This window comes from Salmo salar, chromosome 04 (genome assembly GCF_965601325.2).
Source record: "Salmo salar chromosome 04, fSalSal1, whole genome shotgun sequence".
Lineage (NCBI taxonomy): Eukaryota > Metazoa > Chordata > Actinopteri > Salmoniformes > Salmonidae > Salmo > Salmo salar.
Window position 1 is genome coordinate 39,109,438 of NC_138294.1, and position 15,374 is coordinate 39,124,811.

Consider the following 15,374-nt stretch of genomic DNA (forward strand, 5'->3'; position numbering starts at 1 on the left):
TGGGAAATGTGACAAGACACAGAAGGGGGTTACGTTTCCATTTCACTGCATTTAACTTACTCGACAGACTGTTGTCATTGTAAACTCCGGTGCTCTTACCGTTTTGGCCTTCCATTTGGCCACACCAGACTTGTAGGTCTTCTTTTCCCAGAGGAGGGACACCATCCCCCTGTCCTGCAGCAGAGAGGAACACACCTCTCTCATGAGGCGGGACACAAGGGCTAGTTGGGACAGGGACAGGCTGTCCAGGAAGCTGGCCATGTGGCACAGCACCTCGGATGGCAAAGCACTCAGAGAATCGCAGTCCCCTTCTCCCCTCAACCGCCTCCTCCTGGGGGTTGGGACAGGTTCTGGAGCAGACTGGGACTTGGAGGGTTTAAGGGGCTCTGGTCCCTCCCCTTGAGAAGCTGGGATGGTGGGTCGGAGGTTGAAGATGCTCAGTTCCTGGCTGTAGGTAAAGGGTCAGAGGCCAGGATTAGGGTATGGTAATGAAAACACCTCTCCAAAAAACATTTGCAATTGGAGGGGATGTACTGAATGACTGTAAATACAACTACTGAACTATATACAAACACTAGTTCTTCCACAATCAGAGCATGAGTTGTGAGTAGTTAGTTGAATGGTTCTTACTTGTAGGTGACCGTGGCAGGTTGTTTGAAAGGCTCTAACCTTCTCTGGCTGTAGGTGCAGCCCAGGTAGGCCAGGGGACACCTCTGCTCAAACCAGCCACTAGCACATGTCTGAATGTCTGTGTGCACGTTCCTGAATAATTATAACAATGTTTCATTTTAGTTGTGTGGAAACCATTACAATGGAGGCTATACAGCCATATCAGGGCAACTACTCAAGGCTACATGACATCACAGGGGCCCAGGTACCTGAAGTGTTTGGGGAACTCTTTGCATTGGAAGTGTTTGGGGTACCTGACGTTTTTGGGATACCTGAAGTGTTTGGGGAATTCCCTTCGTTGGAAGGAGTGTCCACAGAGGAAGGTGAAGGCGGAGCTAGCCTTGTTGTGTCGGCTGGAGGTGCTGTCCGCATGCAGCTGGAGGCTGAGCTTCAGAGGCCTGTCCCTTGTCAGGTCTGCTAACGTCGTGTCTCGTCTGAACGGTGCCGTCTTGAAGGAGTGGGTCTGCATCCCCATGTCCACATAAAGCCCGTCCTGTCCACGCTCCTCACTGATCTTAGAACCAGGAAGACAGAGAGAAAGACATCTCAGCTCGCTCAAGAACAGCTCCAAGAACCTTATCTGGGCAGCGATAGCAAGAAATGGGGCGGCAGCGTAGCCTAGTGGGTAGAGCGTTGGACTAGTGACCGAAAGGTTGCAAGTTTGAATCCGAGAGATGACAAGGTACAAATCTGTCGTTCTGCCCCTGAACAAGGCAGTTAACCCACTGTTCCTAGGCTGTCAAAGAACATAAGAATTTGTTCTTAACTGACTTGCCTAGTTAAATAAAGGTAAAATAAAATAAATTAAAAAAAATCTCCATCAATTGTTTATTAGGGGTTACTCCCAACAGGGGATGGAACCCGGGACTAGCTTGTCAACCCAACACCTTAGCTGTTACACCAACAGATCCAAACCACTTGATAAAGTAGCCAAGTGTTGGGTTAACATCGCTATAATATCTTTATGTGTTATGGATGTACGTATTGTATTTCTGTTCTGATAGCTGTGAAACGTATGCTCTTTTTTGTTCAGCATTTTATTGCACCTAGCACTTGCACTTATTTTAACCTGCTGTGCTATTCTGATAGCTATAACTTACCTGATGCCCCATGACCTCTCTCTCTGCGTATCCCAGTAGTGTGCTGTCAGCCTCGTCCGTCCACCAGGACTCCTTTAATGCCCCCAGGTCAGACGTATCCACACAGGCCCAGGTACTCTCAGCACGGGCTGATGCGTCATAGTAGTGGACACTACGCTGCTTCTCACGGTAGCTGACAGGAACCTGCAGGGGAACAATGATTGATAACACATACAGTAACATGACTACATGACATTACTTTACAGAGATTTGTGTATGTAAGTGTTTGTATCTGTGTGTACGTGAACATGCATATGCCTTAGAGAGAAAAAAATAAACAAAACTGCATCAAGTTTCTGCTTGCCCTTATTTTTTACATTGTGTGTGAAGTCTATGCAGGCCTCACTTCTACCTTCCACCCTACCTTCCACCCTTACCTTGAAGGAGTACAGTGACTGAACAGGGATGGGCTCTATGTTTCCATAGACAAAGTCTTTTTCCCGTGGTGTGCAGGCATCCATCTGGCCAAAGGTGAGCAGCATGCGTCCGTGGTGCACCAGGTACATGTTGAATTCCTGAGGGGTGACCTCCTTGGCCATGCGCTGCAGGACCCCGTCCTGCCACGGGGCCATACCTGTAATCCCTGTGGCATTACGGTTGGCCTCGGTCCCCCTTGGTCCCCCTGGAGCTTCTGGAGCTTGCAGAGCGCCCATCAACCCTTCTGCATCTCTTCTCTCCTTCTTCTCTCTGCACGACTGCTGCTCCAACTCCATCCAATGGTTCCACTCCTTCCCTGCTCTGCCCCGGCTGTTTTTGCTGTCCACATTACAGCCTCCTTTATCCATATTGAACATCCTCTCATACCTGTTGTATCTGTCAGAGCTGATGTCTCCCCCTGGTTCCTCCACACCCACATCTCCCTCCTCCTTCTCCAAAGAAAAGTCTGAAAGGTCTGTCACTGCTGTTTCTGGAACGCCTGGCGTGGAGAGAGAGGGTAATAATGAAGAATAACAAGTTATTGTAATTTATAACAAAGTTCAAATAACATTTTGGATTTGTCCAGAAAATCCAGTTACCAGATAGGATATGATATGGCCTATCTTCACTCCACCCATCATCAGCACCCGTACAGAGGGTGGAGGCCCCATTTCTTAGATGCACTGTGGCCCAGTCTTCTGTCTTCTCCTTTTTCTTATCTTCTTTCTTCTCCTCTTCCTCTCCCTCCACCTTCTCTATCATCTCTGGGTAGAGAGTCTTCATCTTCATACGGGCGTACAGGTGTCTCTGATCATCCAGGGCCATGGCCAGGTCCAACTGTTCTCCTGCCTTCTGCTCCTTCAGCAGGTTCTCATGCAGGGTGTGTGTGGGTGCGTGGACGTCGAGGTGTGTGTTTGCGTAGGCTTCATCGGCTGGCCAGCGGATCCACTCCATTGAGCAGCACACCACACTGGCGGGACAGACCTGCAGGTGGCCCGCCTGCCAGGAACGGGGCATGATGATTGGACAGCCGAAGGCGGCGTTGAGGCATGGCACCTTCTCATTGGGGCAGAGGAGCGCATGCTCCCCCTCTTTGCACATGTGGAACAGGGCTCCACACAAAAGGCGGCAGGGGATGAGCACACAAGACACGGAGATCACCACGGGGGCCTTACACCGCCGGCTGTAGCAGCTGTCACAGTGGCGATGACCGGCAGGACGGGGTGGACGAGAGGAAAGGGAATGACGTCTCTGATGGAAGAAGGATGGAAAGAGAGAGAGAATGAAAGAAAGTGTGAGAGGAAGAGAACACAGTCAAAACTACTTCACCTCTCACATATTAAAGTCATGGGATGGCATAGTCTCCACTTGTACACGAAACATGAATTGTAAACACGCATCTAAAGTCTTGTGAGCTAGACATGGTTAACTATTTTTATAGGGAAACAGCATCAACTGTTTCACAGAAGCTCTATAGTACACATTCCCCACAAAAACATAATGACGAAATCAATTCAATGAAAACATTGAGAAATGTTGTTCAATTTGGTTGTATTGTGGTTTTTACTTTAACATGCCATAAAGTAAGCTTCAATTTAAATAAAATAAAACATACCATGTTCTTATTCTTCAGTTCAACATTGTTCAACTCAAATCCCTTTAAACAGAAAGACATTTTGAATGCAACCTTGACTTTATACTTAACCTTATAATATAATGTAAAACTAAAAAGTTTAAAGGTTTCAAACCATAGAAACAATTGTTACACAACTGTCTTGTTGTCCATAGTCTCAACATTACCTGAAGTAAGCCATTTCCCTTGTGCCGCTACAGTACTACTGCATGGTATCTGTCCCTTCTGAAGATCATGTGTTAGTGCTATAAATAGGCCAACGTGCTGACTGAGAAATGCTACACAGCTTGTTCAAAAACATGCTCTGGTTACCAGACAAGGGCTGACCCTGGGTCAGTTGAGAACTCAGTTATTCAACCAACCAGTGCGACTGAGTGATAGGGAGAAACTTGTGAGGAACCATAGCGATATTGATCCCTACTTGGAAATAACCTGTTTTTGCATAGACATTGCCATTGAGGACTTCCACCATTTTAAAGTAGTCAACTGGGTGGGACTAAGGCTTAAGGAATGACCGAAGGTTACGTATGTAACCATGGTTATGTGAGCTACTTGGATCTCTCCAATATATTGGTATCACTCTGCGGCAGAGGGATACAATCGAGGTGAGCATTTACAGATTTACTCCCGTGTACACACGTTCTCTACATCATTTTTGAAGTGCCTCTAGCACCGTAGAGGATTGGAGTGATCCAAATAGCTCACTTAACCGTGGTTGCATACGTAACCTTCGTTATGTTTCACTATACTGGATCACTCCAATATATTGGTATACCCGTACCAGATTAGTCGGTGCTAGAGGGCCAGCCAGCGGCAAAGTCCCAGCGTGGAACCGAGACGCAGGGGCCGTCAATGTGGAAGGGGGGTCCCGGCACAGTCCTTTGATAGCCCAGCCCCCAGGACTCTCTCACCATAGCAGACAAAGAGCTGGTCTGTTGTTCTCACTGACCGTGTCAACTCCACATAGGCAGCCAGTGCCCTCACAGGACACAGCATGCCAGAGGGAGGCCCAGACTGTGCCGGGGAATCAATGCCGGGGAGTCATAAGCAGACAGGATAAAAGGGACGTTCACATGCTTATCTGACAGAAGCTTTGGGAGGAATGAAGGGTTGGGGCGGAGAGATACACACACCCCCCCCCCCCCCCCCCCCCCCCCCCCCCCGGGGGTCCATCCGGTAGCACTCAGAACTTACCGAAAGAGCATGGAGCTCACCCACCCTCTTCATGGAAGCAAACACTACCAAGAAAGCCACCTTCATAGAGAGGTGTTTCAGGGAGGCTGACTCCAACTGTTCGAAATGGGGCTTTGCCAAAGCTGCCAAGACCACATTCAGATCCCAGATCACCATTGAGTGGGTCCTAGCTGGACGCAGGCGACGAACCTCCTTCATAAACCTGGAGACCAAGGGATGGCGCCCCACTGGCCTGCCCATCCACCCCACATGGCAGGCAGATATAGTGGCCAAATACCCTCTCAGTGTAGAGGCTGTCAAGCCCTCATCCAAGTGAGACTGCAGGTATTGGAGGACATACTGCACCCCGCATGACTCGGGCACAACCTCAATACCAGTGCACCAAGAGCAGAACAACAGCCAGCGCAACTGGTATGCCGCGGTTGTAGCCGGTGCCCTTGCCATCTACATGGTGTTCATTACACCCTCTTAACATGGACCATTGGTGACATTCAGTGGCCAAGCACACAGACTGAGGCGGTGCGGCCTCGGATGCCACAGAGTTCCCTCAGCCTGAGACAGCAGGTCCGGTCTCAGGGAAAGTTGCCAAAGTGTCCCAGACAACAGCAACAGGAGAAGGCTGAACCAGGGTCGTCTGGGTCAGAATTTGGCCACCAGAAGCAGACGATGCTCTACCAACCTGGTACTTTCCAGCACAGGACCAGGGGGAATGCGTAAGCTACAGCCCTGGCCAATCGTGACCCAGAGCATCCAAGACTAGAGGCCCTGGTGACTCTGACATGGAGTACCACAGGGGGCAGTGTGATTTGTCCAGGGAGGCAAACAGGTCCACCTGCACCTTCTCGAACTTGTCCCACTGGTGCTGCACCACCTGGGGATGTGGGCTCCAGTCCCAAGGTGGCGGGCCCTCCCTCGAGAGCATATCCACTGCCACATTCAGGATGCCAGGTACGTAGAGATGCTAGATGTCCCTGAGCCCAGAGAAGGAGCTCCCGTGCCATAAGATGGCGGTGGTGCGACCTCAGTCCACCCTGATGGTTGATGTAAGCCATTACTATGGTGTTGTCCATTCTCACCAGAACATGTCTTCCCTTCAGATGTGGAAGCTCAGACTGCAGGGCCAGCAGTACAGTTCGGAGCTCTAGTGTGTTGATGTGCCTTCTGCAATAAGGGGGTGGTCAACAGCCGCTGGCTGACATGCCCTTGGTCACACCCCTCCAGCCAAACTGGGAGGCGTCTGTGCTGACCAGCTCCCGCGGCACATCCTCAGCATCTCCACCCCACATGAGAGAAAGGAGTGACAGTGCCACCTCAACAATGCCCTGAAGCACTGTGCGGTCACCCGCAGCTGGTGGGGATGGTGGTGCTTCCGGGGCAGCCGGTGGGAGTTGAGCCACCGCTGAAGAGGCCAGAGATGGAGCAGGCCTAGGTGAATCAACAACAAGGCCACTGTCAGCAAGCCCAACAGGTAAGTTAGGACAGATACCATCCGCCCCTGCCAAAAGTGGTCGAGGCCAGACAAGATCGCCTGAACCCTTCTGGTGGGCAGGCATGCTCTCATGAGGACTGAGTCCAGTTCCATGCCAATGAAGGCCACCCTCTGGGTGGGCGTCAGACGACTCTTCTTGTCGTTTACAGTAATTCCCAGCCTGCCGATGTGGGTCAGGAGCATGTCTCTGTCTGACAGGACCTGGGTCCTGGTTGGGGCACAAATCAGCCAATCGTCCAGGTAATTGAGGATCAACAACCCCCATGGACGTGAGAGGTGCCAGGACAGTGCCCATGGACTTTGTGAAAGTGCGGGGTTCCAAGGAGAGGCTGAAGGGAAGAACCATAAATTCATGAGCCCTCCCTTCGAAAGCAAATTGGAGGTACTGCCAATGAGCTGGGTGAACAGGAACATGGAAATACACATCCCTCAGGCCAAGCGTCACAAACCACTGGTCCCTGGACACGGCCTGCAACACGCGGGTTGAGGACAGTATGTGGAACCTCAGTACCTTTAAGTACCTATTGAGGTTGCGGAGGCCCAGAATCGGACGAAACCCTTCTCTTTTTGAGTAGAACCCACCTAGACGTTCTGATCTCTCAATCCTACGGATTTCACCCTTGTCCAGGAGTGAGGCAAACTCCAGGCGCAGGGTTTTCTTCTGGGGGTCGGCCACCGTGGTGACACGAAGGCCCCTGAAGGATGGGGCCTGCACCAGAATTGGAGTCGGTACCCCTCGAGCATTGTGGACAACAACCATGGGGACTCCACACACTCCTCCCACTTTGCCCTTTGAGACCAGGAGAAGCAGCCAAGGCCGGGGAAGGGTGTGTCAGGGGTCCTGCCCGGGCCCCCCTTTCCTCTGGTGCCCCAAGCGCCTGGGTCCCCAGGCACGTCCCTAAGGCGGTGACGGTTGACAGGTTGTTGTTCCACCGCACGCTGTGCCACTCCCCGCTGTCTTTCCTCAGCACAAGGTGAGGAGGCAGGAGAAGGACCCCACCATCATTCGGGTGCAGGTGGGTGGCGACGGTCCCCCTGTCTTGGACCCGGGGCCTGAGGATGCGGCATGAACTAAGATCCTTCCTTATCGGTCTGCTCCAGAATGTCATTAACCGCTGTGCCAAATGTCAGCCCTGGGGTGATGGGGAGAGTGGCAAATGTACTCTGGAGAGCAGCTGGCAGAAGGGATTGGGCCAGCCAGAGAGGGCGCCGGGAGGTAACCACCTGCGCCATGGCCCAACAGTTGGAGCGGGCCACATCCCTCTGGAGCAGGAAAAGCAGGCGAGACACCTCCATCGCTTCCTGGAGGAGCTCCTCTGTACCCGCCTGCAGCCGGGGCAACAGAGTCTGCAGGTAGGCCTGCAGCAGCATGGCCACATTGGTAAGGCGGCCGAGAGAGCAGAGGGACCTATATGTGGCTTTCAAGTCCGCATCAAAGACACTGGGGGGTCCTGGCTTAAGTCGCAGGTTCCGCCATATAATCTCCCAGTACGGGAGGACCATGGCAGCTATCATGGTGTCCATGGTCGGGTACTCCCGGAGGCTGAGTGACTCTGCGCCCGCCACATAACTCCATGGTCCAGTCTCTGCTGTGAGTCTGAAGCACCCCCTGGCAGAGGCTCAGCTCTCCTGCAAGGCCTCACAGAATTCAGCAGAGATGGGGACAGATGAAGAGTCATCACTGTCCAACAGTTTGATGTCCAGTGCAGTGGCTACCCGAGTGAGTAGGCCCCTCATAGCCTCTCGAGCTGCTGGGGGCGATGAAGCCCCACCGCCGGCTTTCTGATGGCCTGTCAGCCTGGTAGCTCCGCTCCCAGTGGTGAACAGTGCCAGCATCGTCCCTCAGGAACAGCCTATCACTGCCCAACAGGTAACAGCTATCGTCGCCATTGAAGCTATCAACCTCCTGACACAGGGCATGCGCCTTCCATTCAAGGTGGTCCCAGCGGTCCGACTCCTGCCCCCGTCCAGGACAGGCAGCAGATGGGCTCTTCCTGCGGTGGCTCCGGCCACACCTCCTGGAAGGGGTACTGGGCCCAGTAGACTAACAGCACGGTGGCGCACCACTTCTGAGGAAGGCAGCTCGTCCCCAGCCTGAGCCCGATCCTGGCCAACCTACTCGCGCATGGCCTCCAATCTCGCCAGGTGCAGACGTTCTGAGAACACCACACAAAACAGGCATCTAGTAGGGCGCTTCACCGCCCTCTCCGCGTGGCTCAAACCCAGGCAGTGCATACACAAGGTATGTGGATCTCCAAGGGGATGTCACCATCACACCTGTCAAAAAGGGAAGCCATAAACTCAGCCAAGCCAGCAAGGCCATGGAGCAGGGGTCCGACGCCCTGGGAAAGCTTATGTCGTGACCCGCTTGAAGGAATAGGAACTTGGTGAGGGATAAATTACCCAATCATTTTGAAAAACAGGCAGACACAAAACAGCAACCGGGTAATGGATTTGTTGTGGATTTGATTAATGTGAATTGCTTTAACATGACAGCATGTTAAGCAATTCACAACACACACAGAACAAGCCAGTCGGGAAGTTGTGTAAGGTAAATACAGTTTGGGGCAGCAAGAGCCACCAATATATTAAAAGATGCACACAGAGTCGTAGTGTAACGCTAACGAAACACAAGCACGACAAACCACAGGCGGAAGATACAGATGAACCGCGCGCAGCAAGTGGAGCACTCAAGAAGAGGGGCTGGCCATGTGGTCCAGCTGCTCCAGGCTGCAAACAGCCAGTGAGTATACCTCCAGTGAGTATACTTGTGAGCAAACATTCCATAATTGCAGGTGTCAGTAAATCGCCAATCTTGGCTTTATACCTGTTCAAACAACACACTCTAGGTGGCAGTATGCAGCCTTTCAATTTGTTTATCAATTCATAGAAGTAGTAGAATTTGATTTAGATTTAGATTTATTAGGATCCTCATTAGCCGACGCCGATGGTGACAGCTAGTCTTACTGGGATCGGCACATAACGAAAAAGACATTACAAACAAAATAATTTACAATTTACATAGATTTAAAAACATGAATTAGATTTAAAAACACACATGTAGTGTGTGTGTGTGTGTGTGTGTGTGTGTGTGTGTGTGTGTGTGGTGTGTGTGTGTGTGTGCGCGCGTAGTAGCTCACATGGGGGAGAGGCATTGTGCCATTTTTATTTATTTATGTCACCTTTATTTCACCATGAGGTGTTGCTTTATTTGTTTTTTAAACCAGGTCTGCTGTTCACTTGCGCTACATGAGATGGAAGTGAGTTCTATGCACTCATGGCTCTGTTATAATACTGTACTTTCCTTGAATTTGTTCTGGACCTGGGGACTGTGAAAAGTGTGTGTGTTGTGTGTAATTTGACTATTTGGAATTTCCAAAACATTCATGTTTCTTATAAAAACAAGTAGGTTAGAAGAAGAAAATTGACTACTTCAAAATGGAGATGGCCTCAATGGCGCTGCCCATGCCCTCACATATGCCTTAATGGGACAGATACAAAGATGTGCAATCTTGTGCAAAGATGTGCAATCTAACTATGTGAGTAACACTCCTCCACATACAACACAGTGTCCTCTAGTGGCTGTTTACAAAAAAATGTATGCAAAAGTAAAGCTATGATTGATCCAGTTGGATACCAACTCTTACCTCCCACTCTCAGACATATCCTCTGAGCAGCGGAGGCTGGTGGGAGGAGCTATAGGAGGACAGGCTCATTGTAATGGCTGGAATGGAATAAATGGAAGGGTATCAAACACATAAATCATATGGAAGCCACATGTTTGACTCCGTTCAATTTATTGCCATTACAATGAGCCCATCCTCCTATAGCTCCTCCCACCAGCCGCCACTGCCTCTGAGTATAGTCTAGCCCTACCCATCAGACAAGTCTTGATGGCCCCTTGCAGAGCTGAAAGCAACTTGATGGGTGTAAGCAATATGTCAGACAACTCTGCCCAACCCACGAAGCCTTGCCTGCCTTCCACCATGACAGTTTTCACCTTCAGAAGACACACTGACACTGACCATTACAGACACAATGAGCTGATTGACAACATGACATCCATGTTGGATCTATAATGCTTTGAAACACCAATGAAATCTCTGCAGTGTTTTGTGGTTTCCTTCTGTCTGTATCACTGTGTAACCTGACTCCACTGCTCCAGAGAGAGACCCCCTTCACCCTGCAGACCAGAATGCAACCTAGCTATATTTATCACTGCCCTGGTAAATGTTGTAACAAAATTCAGGACTGTAACCCATGCAAGGTTGACAGACTGACTAACCGAATGTCTGTTTGACTGACTTTGTGACTGACTAGGTGACTAACTGCAACTAACCCTGACTAGGTGACTAACTGCAACTAACCCAACACTGTCAGATTAGTAAGTACACTGTTCTGAACTCCTGGTTCTGGAGGGTTGCAGTCAATTGCATTTCAAATCAGCCAATTTAGGAAGTAAATGGAAGTTCCAATAAAAACAAATGTCTGAGAAAAGCACTGAAACACAATGGAATTGGAATTTCAGTTTACATCCTGAAGTGACTGAATCTAAATGGAATTGACCCCAACCCCGTTGTCTTACGTTCAGATGGTGTTCACTCCTATGCGACGTTCATCACTCGGTTCGACACACTATCTGATGCAAGACAATGCTCCAACCCTGGTTGCAGCATGTGCAGGGTTCTGTCCTAGCCTAGCACTAACACACCAGATTAAGCTAAGCAAGGTCTTGATGATTAGTTGATTATTTGAATCAGGTGTGTAGTGTTGGTTTGGGACAAAAACCTGCACACACCACGGCTCTCCAGGACCAGGGTTGATTTACTGTAGGTTCTGTATTGGAGGTGTTAATTAGAACTATTCAGTGAAGTCACAGGACTGTCAGGGCTTCTAGCCAGAGTGTATTTTCCAGGATATTCACATGAAATGAATTTTAACTCAAAATTAACTAAAATCAATAGCTATTGAAACCAAATAAAGACAATCATAAAAGAGGAAGTTACTCTCTTACCTTTTTCCCTCTCTCTATCTCTCATTCCCTCCCTCCCTCTCCCTCCCTCTCTCCCTGTGTCTCACCCTCCCCAAAGGTTCGTCCTTCCCGCCCCGCCGTCACGCGACTGTGACAGCTGTTTCAGCTGGCCCTGAAAGGCCCTGTGGATATCTCTGTGTCCTGTGTGCTCATCCCCTGACACCTGCTGTGTGGTGCCCTCTTCCACCTGTGCAAAGAGGAGGAGCATGCGCTGCTCTCCCCCAATGAAAAGGTGCCATGCCTCAATGTCGGCTTCGGCTGCTCAATCAGTATGCCCTGTTCCTGGCTGGCGGTCTACCTGCAGGTCTGTCATGGGTGTGCTGCTCCATGGAGTGGAACTGACACCCGGCGCCAGGATAAAGTGACTAAGGGGGCAGTGAAATTGGCGAGGGGTCAACATTTTGGGGGGTTCTTGCATTGGAATGATATTGAATTCTGCTTACATCACGCTATACCACAATAAACACAATGTTCAAATGCCGAGACTCAGAGATCATTGAGTGCTTTTGAAGTGACAGGTAGGCTACATATTTCGCGTCAACCTATCTCCACTCTGCTGTTAGAGCACAATGGACAGAGCCCTTCACACTAAAGCAAGGCTGTTTTGCTAATAAATATGGGCTACAAGATAGATAAGGTTATTAACCTGTTACAAACAGCCTATTTGACTGCAAACATACACACAACTGTCTTACCAAAATACTACAAAATAAATGCTGAATATAGTAGCCTCGTTATTCAGTAGTAGCCTAGCCTGCCTGCCGTCCAGTACCTGTATCTGCTGACTCTGACCTGATCACAAACCTCTGCCTGTCCTCGACCTGCCCTTTGCCTGCACCGTGTTAATAATAAATTATCTGAAAACTGTACTATCCGCCTCCTGGACCTCGACCCCCTCATAGCCTTGACCATCCGGATCGATAGGTGGCTACGGGAATGTAGGAGGGAGAGGGAGTCTGTTCCCTGTCGCCGATGCTCGTCCTCGATTTCCACCTCACCTCGGAGAAATCCCGTAAATCCCTGAAGCCCACATTTCCGAGTGGATCCGATGTCGCCCGAGTTCTCTTATATATATATACCTTGTTTATAGAAAACTGTTTATAACTCTATTTCATGGTTGCAACTTGCTGAAAATTGTCCACAGTGGTCCTATCATCTAGTTTAACCTCTATGGGCTAGGTGGGACGTTTGCGATGTTAACAACGCACACACACTCATGAAATATATCATTACATTTCCTCCCAAATGAGCGGCGTTGGATCACTAACTGATGGTTGTATGGGGGAGTTGTTTATGGCTCAATCACTTTCTACGTGCCAAAGAAAATGAAACAAAATGAATGAAAGCATAAACAAAACAAAATATAGTTATGCCACCTTAATCATCTAATTGGACTGTATTCTATCTACGTCCATGGTTTTGGCAACATGACCCTATCATGGCATTGTCTAATGTCATATCTAGGGCTTTCCTAATTAGCGGGGTGTTGCTTAGGCACTATCCTAAGTTGATAACTATATGATAAGTCTACAGATGTAAGGCACTAGTTTTGGGCAGTCTACAGGGATGACCTATGGCCTTCTGGGGAGAAAACTGGTGAGTGCTGTAGCTGTAGAGTTAAAGGCTTCAAAATAAATGTTCAACTTTACTAAGGCTGGTATTTTGCTTGAACCCTTAACTTCTCTAGGGCCAGTGGGACGATTTCGTCCCACCTACTCAACAGCCAGTGTAATCCCGTGGCGCGTTATTCAAATTCCTCAAAAATGCAAAAACTTCAATTTTTCAAACATATTACTATTTTACACCATTTTAAAGATAAGACTCTCGTTAATCTAACCATACTGTCCGATTTCAAAAAGGCTTTACAACGAAAGCAAAACATTAGATTATGTCAGCAGAGTACCAAGCCAGAAATAATCAGACACCCATTTTTCAAGCTAGCATATAATGTCACAAAAACCCAGAAGACAGCTAAATGCAGCACAAACCTTTGATGATCTTCATCAGATGACACACCTAGGACATTATGTTATACAATACATGCATGTTTTGTTCAATCAAGTTCATATTTATATCAAAAACCAGCTTTTTACATTAGCATGTGACGTTCAGAACTAGCATTCACCTCCGGTGAATTTACTAAATTACTCACGATAAACGTTCACAAAAAACATAACAATTATTTAAAGAATTATAGATACAGAACTCCTTTGTGCAATTGAGGTGTCCGATTTTAAAATAGCTTTTCGGTGAAAGCACATTTTGCAATATTCTCAGTAGATAGCCCAGCCATCACGGCTAGCCATTTAGACACCCACCAAGTTTAGCCCTGACCAAAGTCAGATTTACTATTACAAGTTTGATTACCTTTGTTGTCTTCGTCAGAATGCACTCCCAGGACTGCTACTTCAATAACAAATGTTGGTTTGGTCCAAAATAATCCATCGTTATATCCAAATAGCGGTGTTTTGTTCGTGCGTTCCAGACACTATCCGAAGTGGTAAATCAGGGTCACGAGCATGGCGCAATTCGTGACAAAAAATGTCTAAATATTCCATTACCGTACTTCGAAGCATGTCAACCGCTGTTTAAAATCCATTTTTATGCCATTTTTCTCGTAAAAAAGCGATAATATTCCGACCGGGAATCTGCGTTTCGGTAAACAGAGGAAAGAAAACAAAGCATTCTGTCGACGCGGGCACGCGCCTGAGTCTCACAGTACTGTAACCAGCCACTACCCAAACGCGCTACTTTTTTTCAGCCAGAGCCTGCAAAGCCACGATTCAGCTTTTTGCCGCCTTCTGAGAGCCCATGTGAGCCGTAGGAAGTGTCACGTAATAGCAGAGATCCTTTGTTTTGGATAGAGATGGCAAAGAAGGCCAAGAAATGGTCAGACAGGGTACTTCCTGTACAGAATCTTCTCAGGTTTTGACCTGCCATTTGAGTTCTGTTATACTCACAGACACCATTCAAACAGTTTTAGAAACTTTGGAGTGTTTTCTATCCAAAGCCAATAATTATATGCATATTCTAGTTACTGGGCAGGAGTAGTAACCAGATTAAATCGGGTACGTTTTTTATCCAGCCGTGTCAATACTGCCCTCTAGCCCTAACATGTTAAACAATAGGGCGGGAATTGTTTGCTGGACTCCCGTCCGGAGCCTGCCGTTGGCTCGAGCTGGAACGGCTGTTATTTACGTCCCATCGTGGGACTATGCAGGTGCTGTATACTTCAGTTGCATTGTGGCCACTTCACCCAGGCCCCATACAACAGCTGTACTGGCTGGCGTGAACCTCTCTGCAACCTTCTGTCTGGATTGTCAGGAGCACCTGGAATGGACCAGTCCAGTGCTGTTGTTGGCAAGTCTTTCTGTGGAGGTGCTTGATGACCACCCAATCTCCTAGTTGAAGTTTGTGGAGCTGTCCTCCCTTTGGTTCAGGCAAAGCTGCTTTAACTCTGGGGAAAATAGACTTCAGAGCATTGTTAGTAACTTACCATTCCAGCGGTATACTTGACGGGTATTTGACCTGTCCTTAAGAAAAATGAGTTAAACAGTTCAAACAGTTCAAACAGTTCATCATTATGCAATCATTCATTCACCATCATTCTGTTATTGTGTGCGTCCATGGGGTACCCCTCCTTATTTGTTTAGTTCTTCAACAGTATCTACATTTCTTAACAGTTGTCAACTCTTAGATCAATCAGTTAACTAGTATGGGCTAGGTGGGACTCTACTGTCCCACCTGCGGGACACAGCCAGTGAAATAGCAGGGCAAAAATTCTAAACAGTAAAAACCTCA

At 48.6% G+C, this 15,374-nt stretch overlaps 1 protein-coding gene across 5 annotated transcripts in view; it reads right to left on the reverse strand.

Moving 5' to 3' along the window:
- Positions 1 to 15,374, reverse strand: part of LOC106602853 (F-box only protein 40) — a 62,353-nt gene that overhangs the window by 37,462 nt on the left and 9,517 nt on the right. For 2 of the 5 annotated variants that reach the window (XM_082974377.1, XM_014195788.3), the window contains exons 1-8: positions 4,026 to 4,965; positions 3,841 to 3,882; positions 2,825 to 3,476; positions 2,186 to 2,724; positions 1,770 to 1,952; positions 942 to 1,183; positions 631 to 762; positions 100 to 448 (exon numbers count right to left, since the gene is read on the reverse strand). In XM_082974377.1, the coding sequence (XP_082830503.1) occupies positions 100 to 448; positions 631 to 762; positions 942 to 1,183; positions 1,770 to 1,952; positions 2,186 to 2,724; positions 2,825 to 3,476; positions 3,841 to 3,843 (2,100 nt within the window). In that variant the 5' untranslated portion in view covers positions 3,844 to 3,882; positions 4,026 to 4,965. Of the gene's footprint in view, positions 1 to 99; positions 449 to 630; positions 763 to 941; positions 1,184 to 1,769; positions 1,953 to 2,185; positions 2,725 to 2,824; positions 3,477 to 3,840; positions 3,883 to 4,025; positions 4,967 to 15,374 lie in introns of those variants that run through there. The other 3 variants (XM_082974378.1, XM_045716822.2, XM_082974376.1) reach the window with 2 other exon arrangements.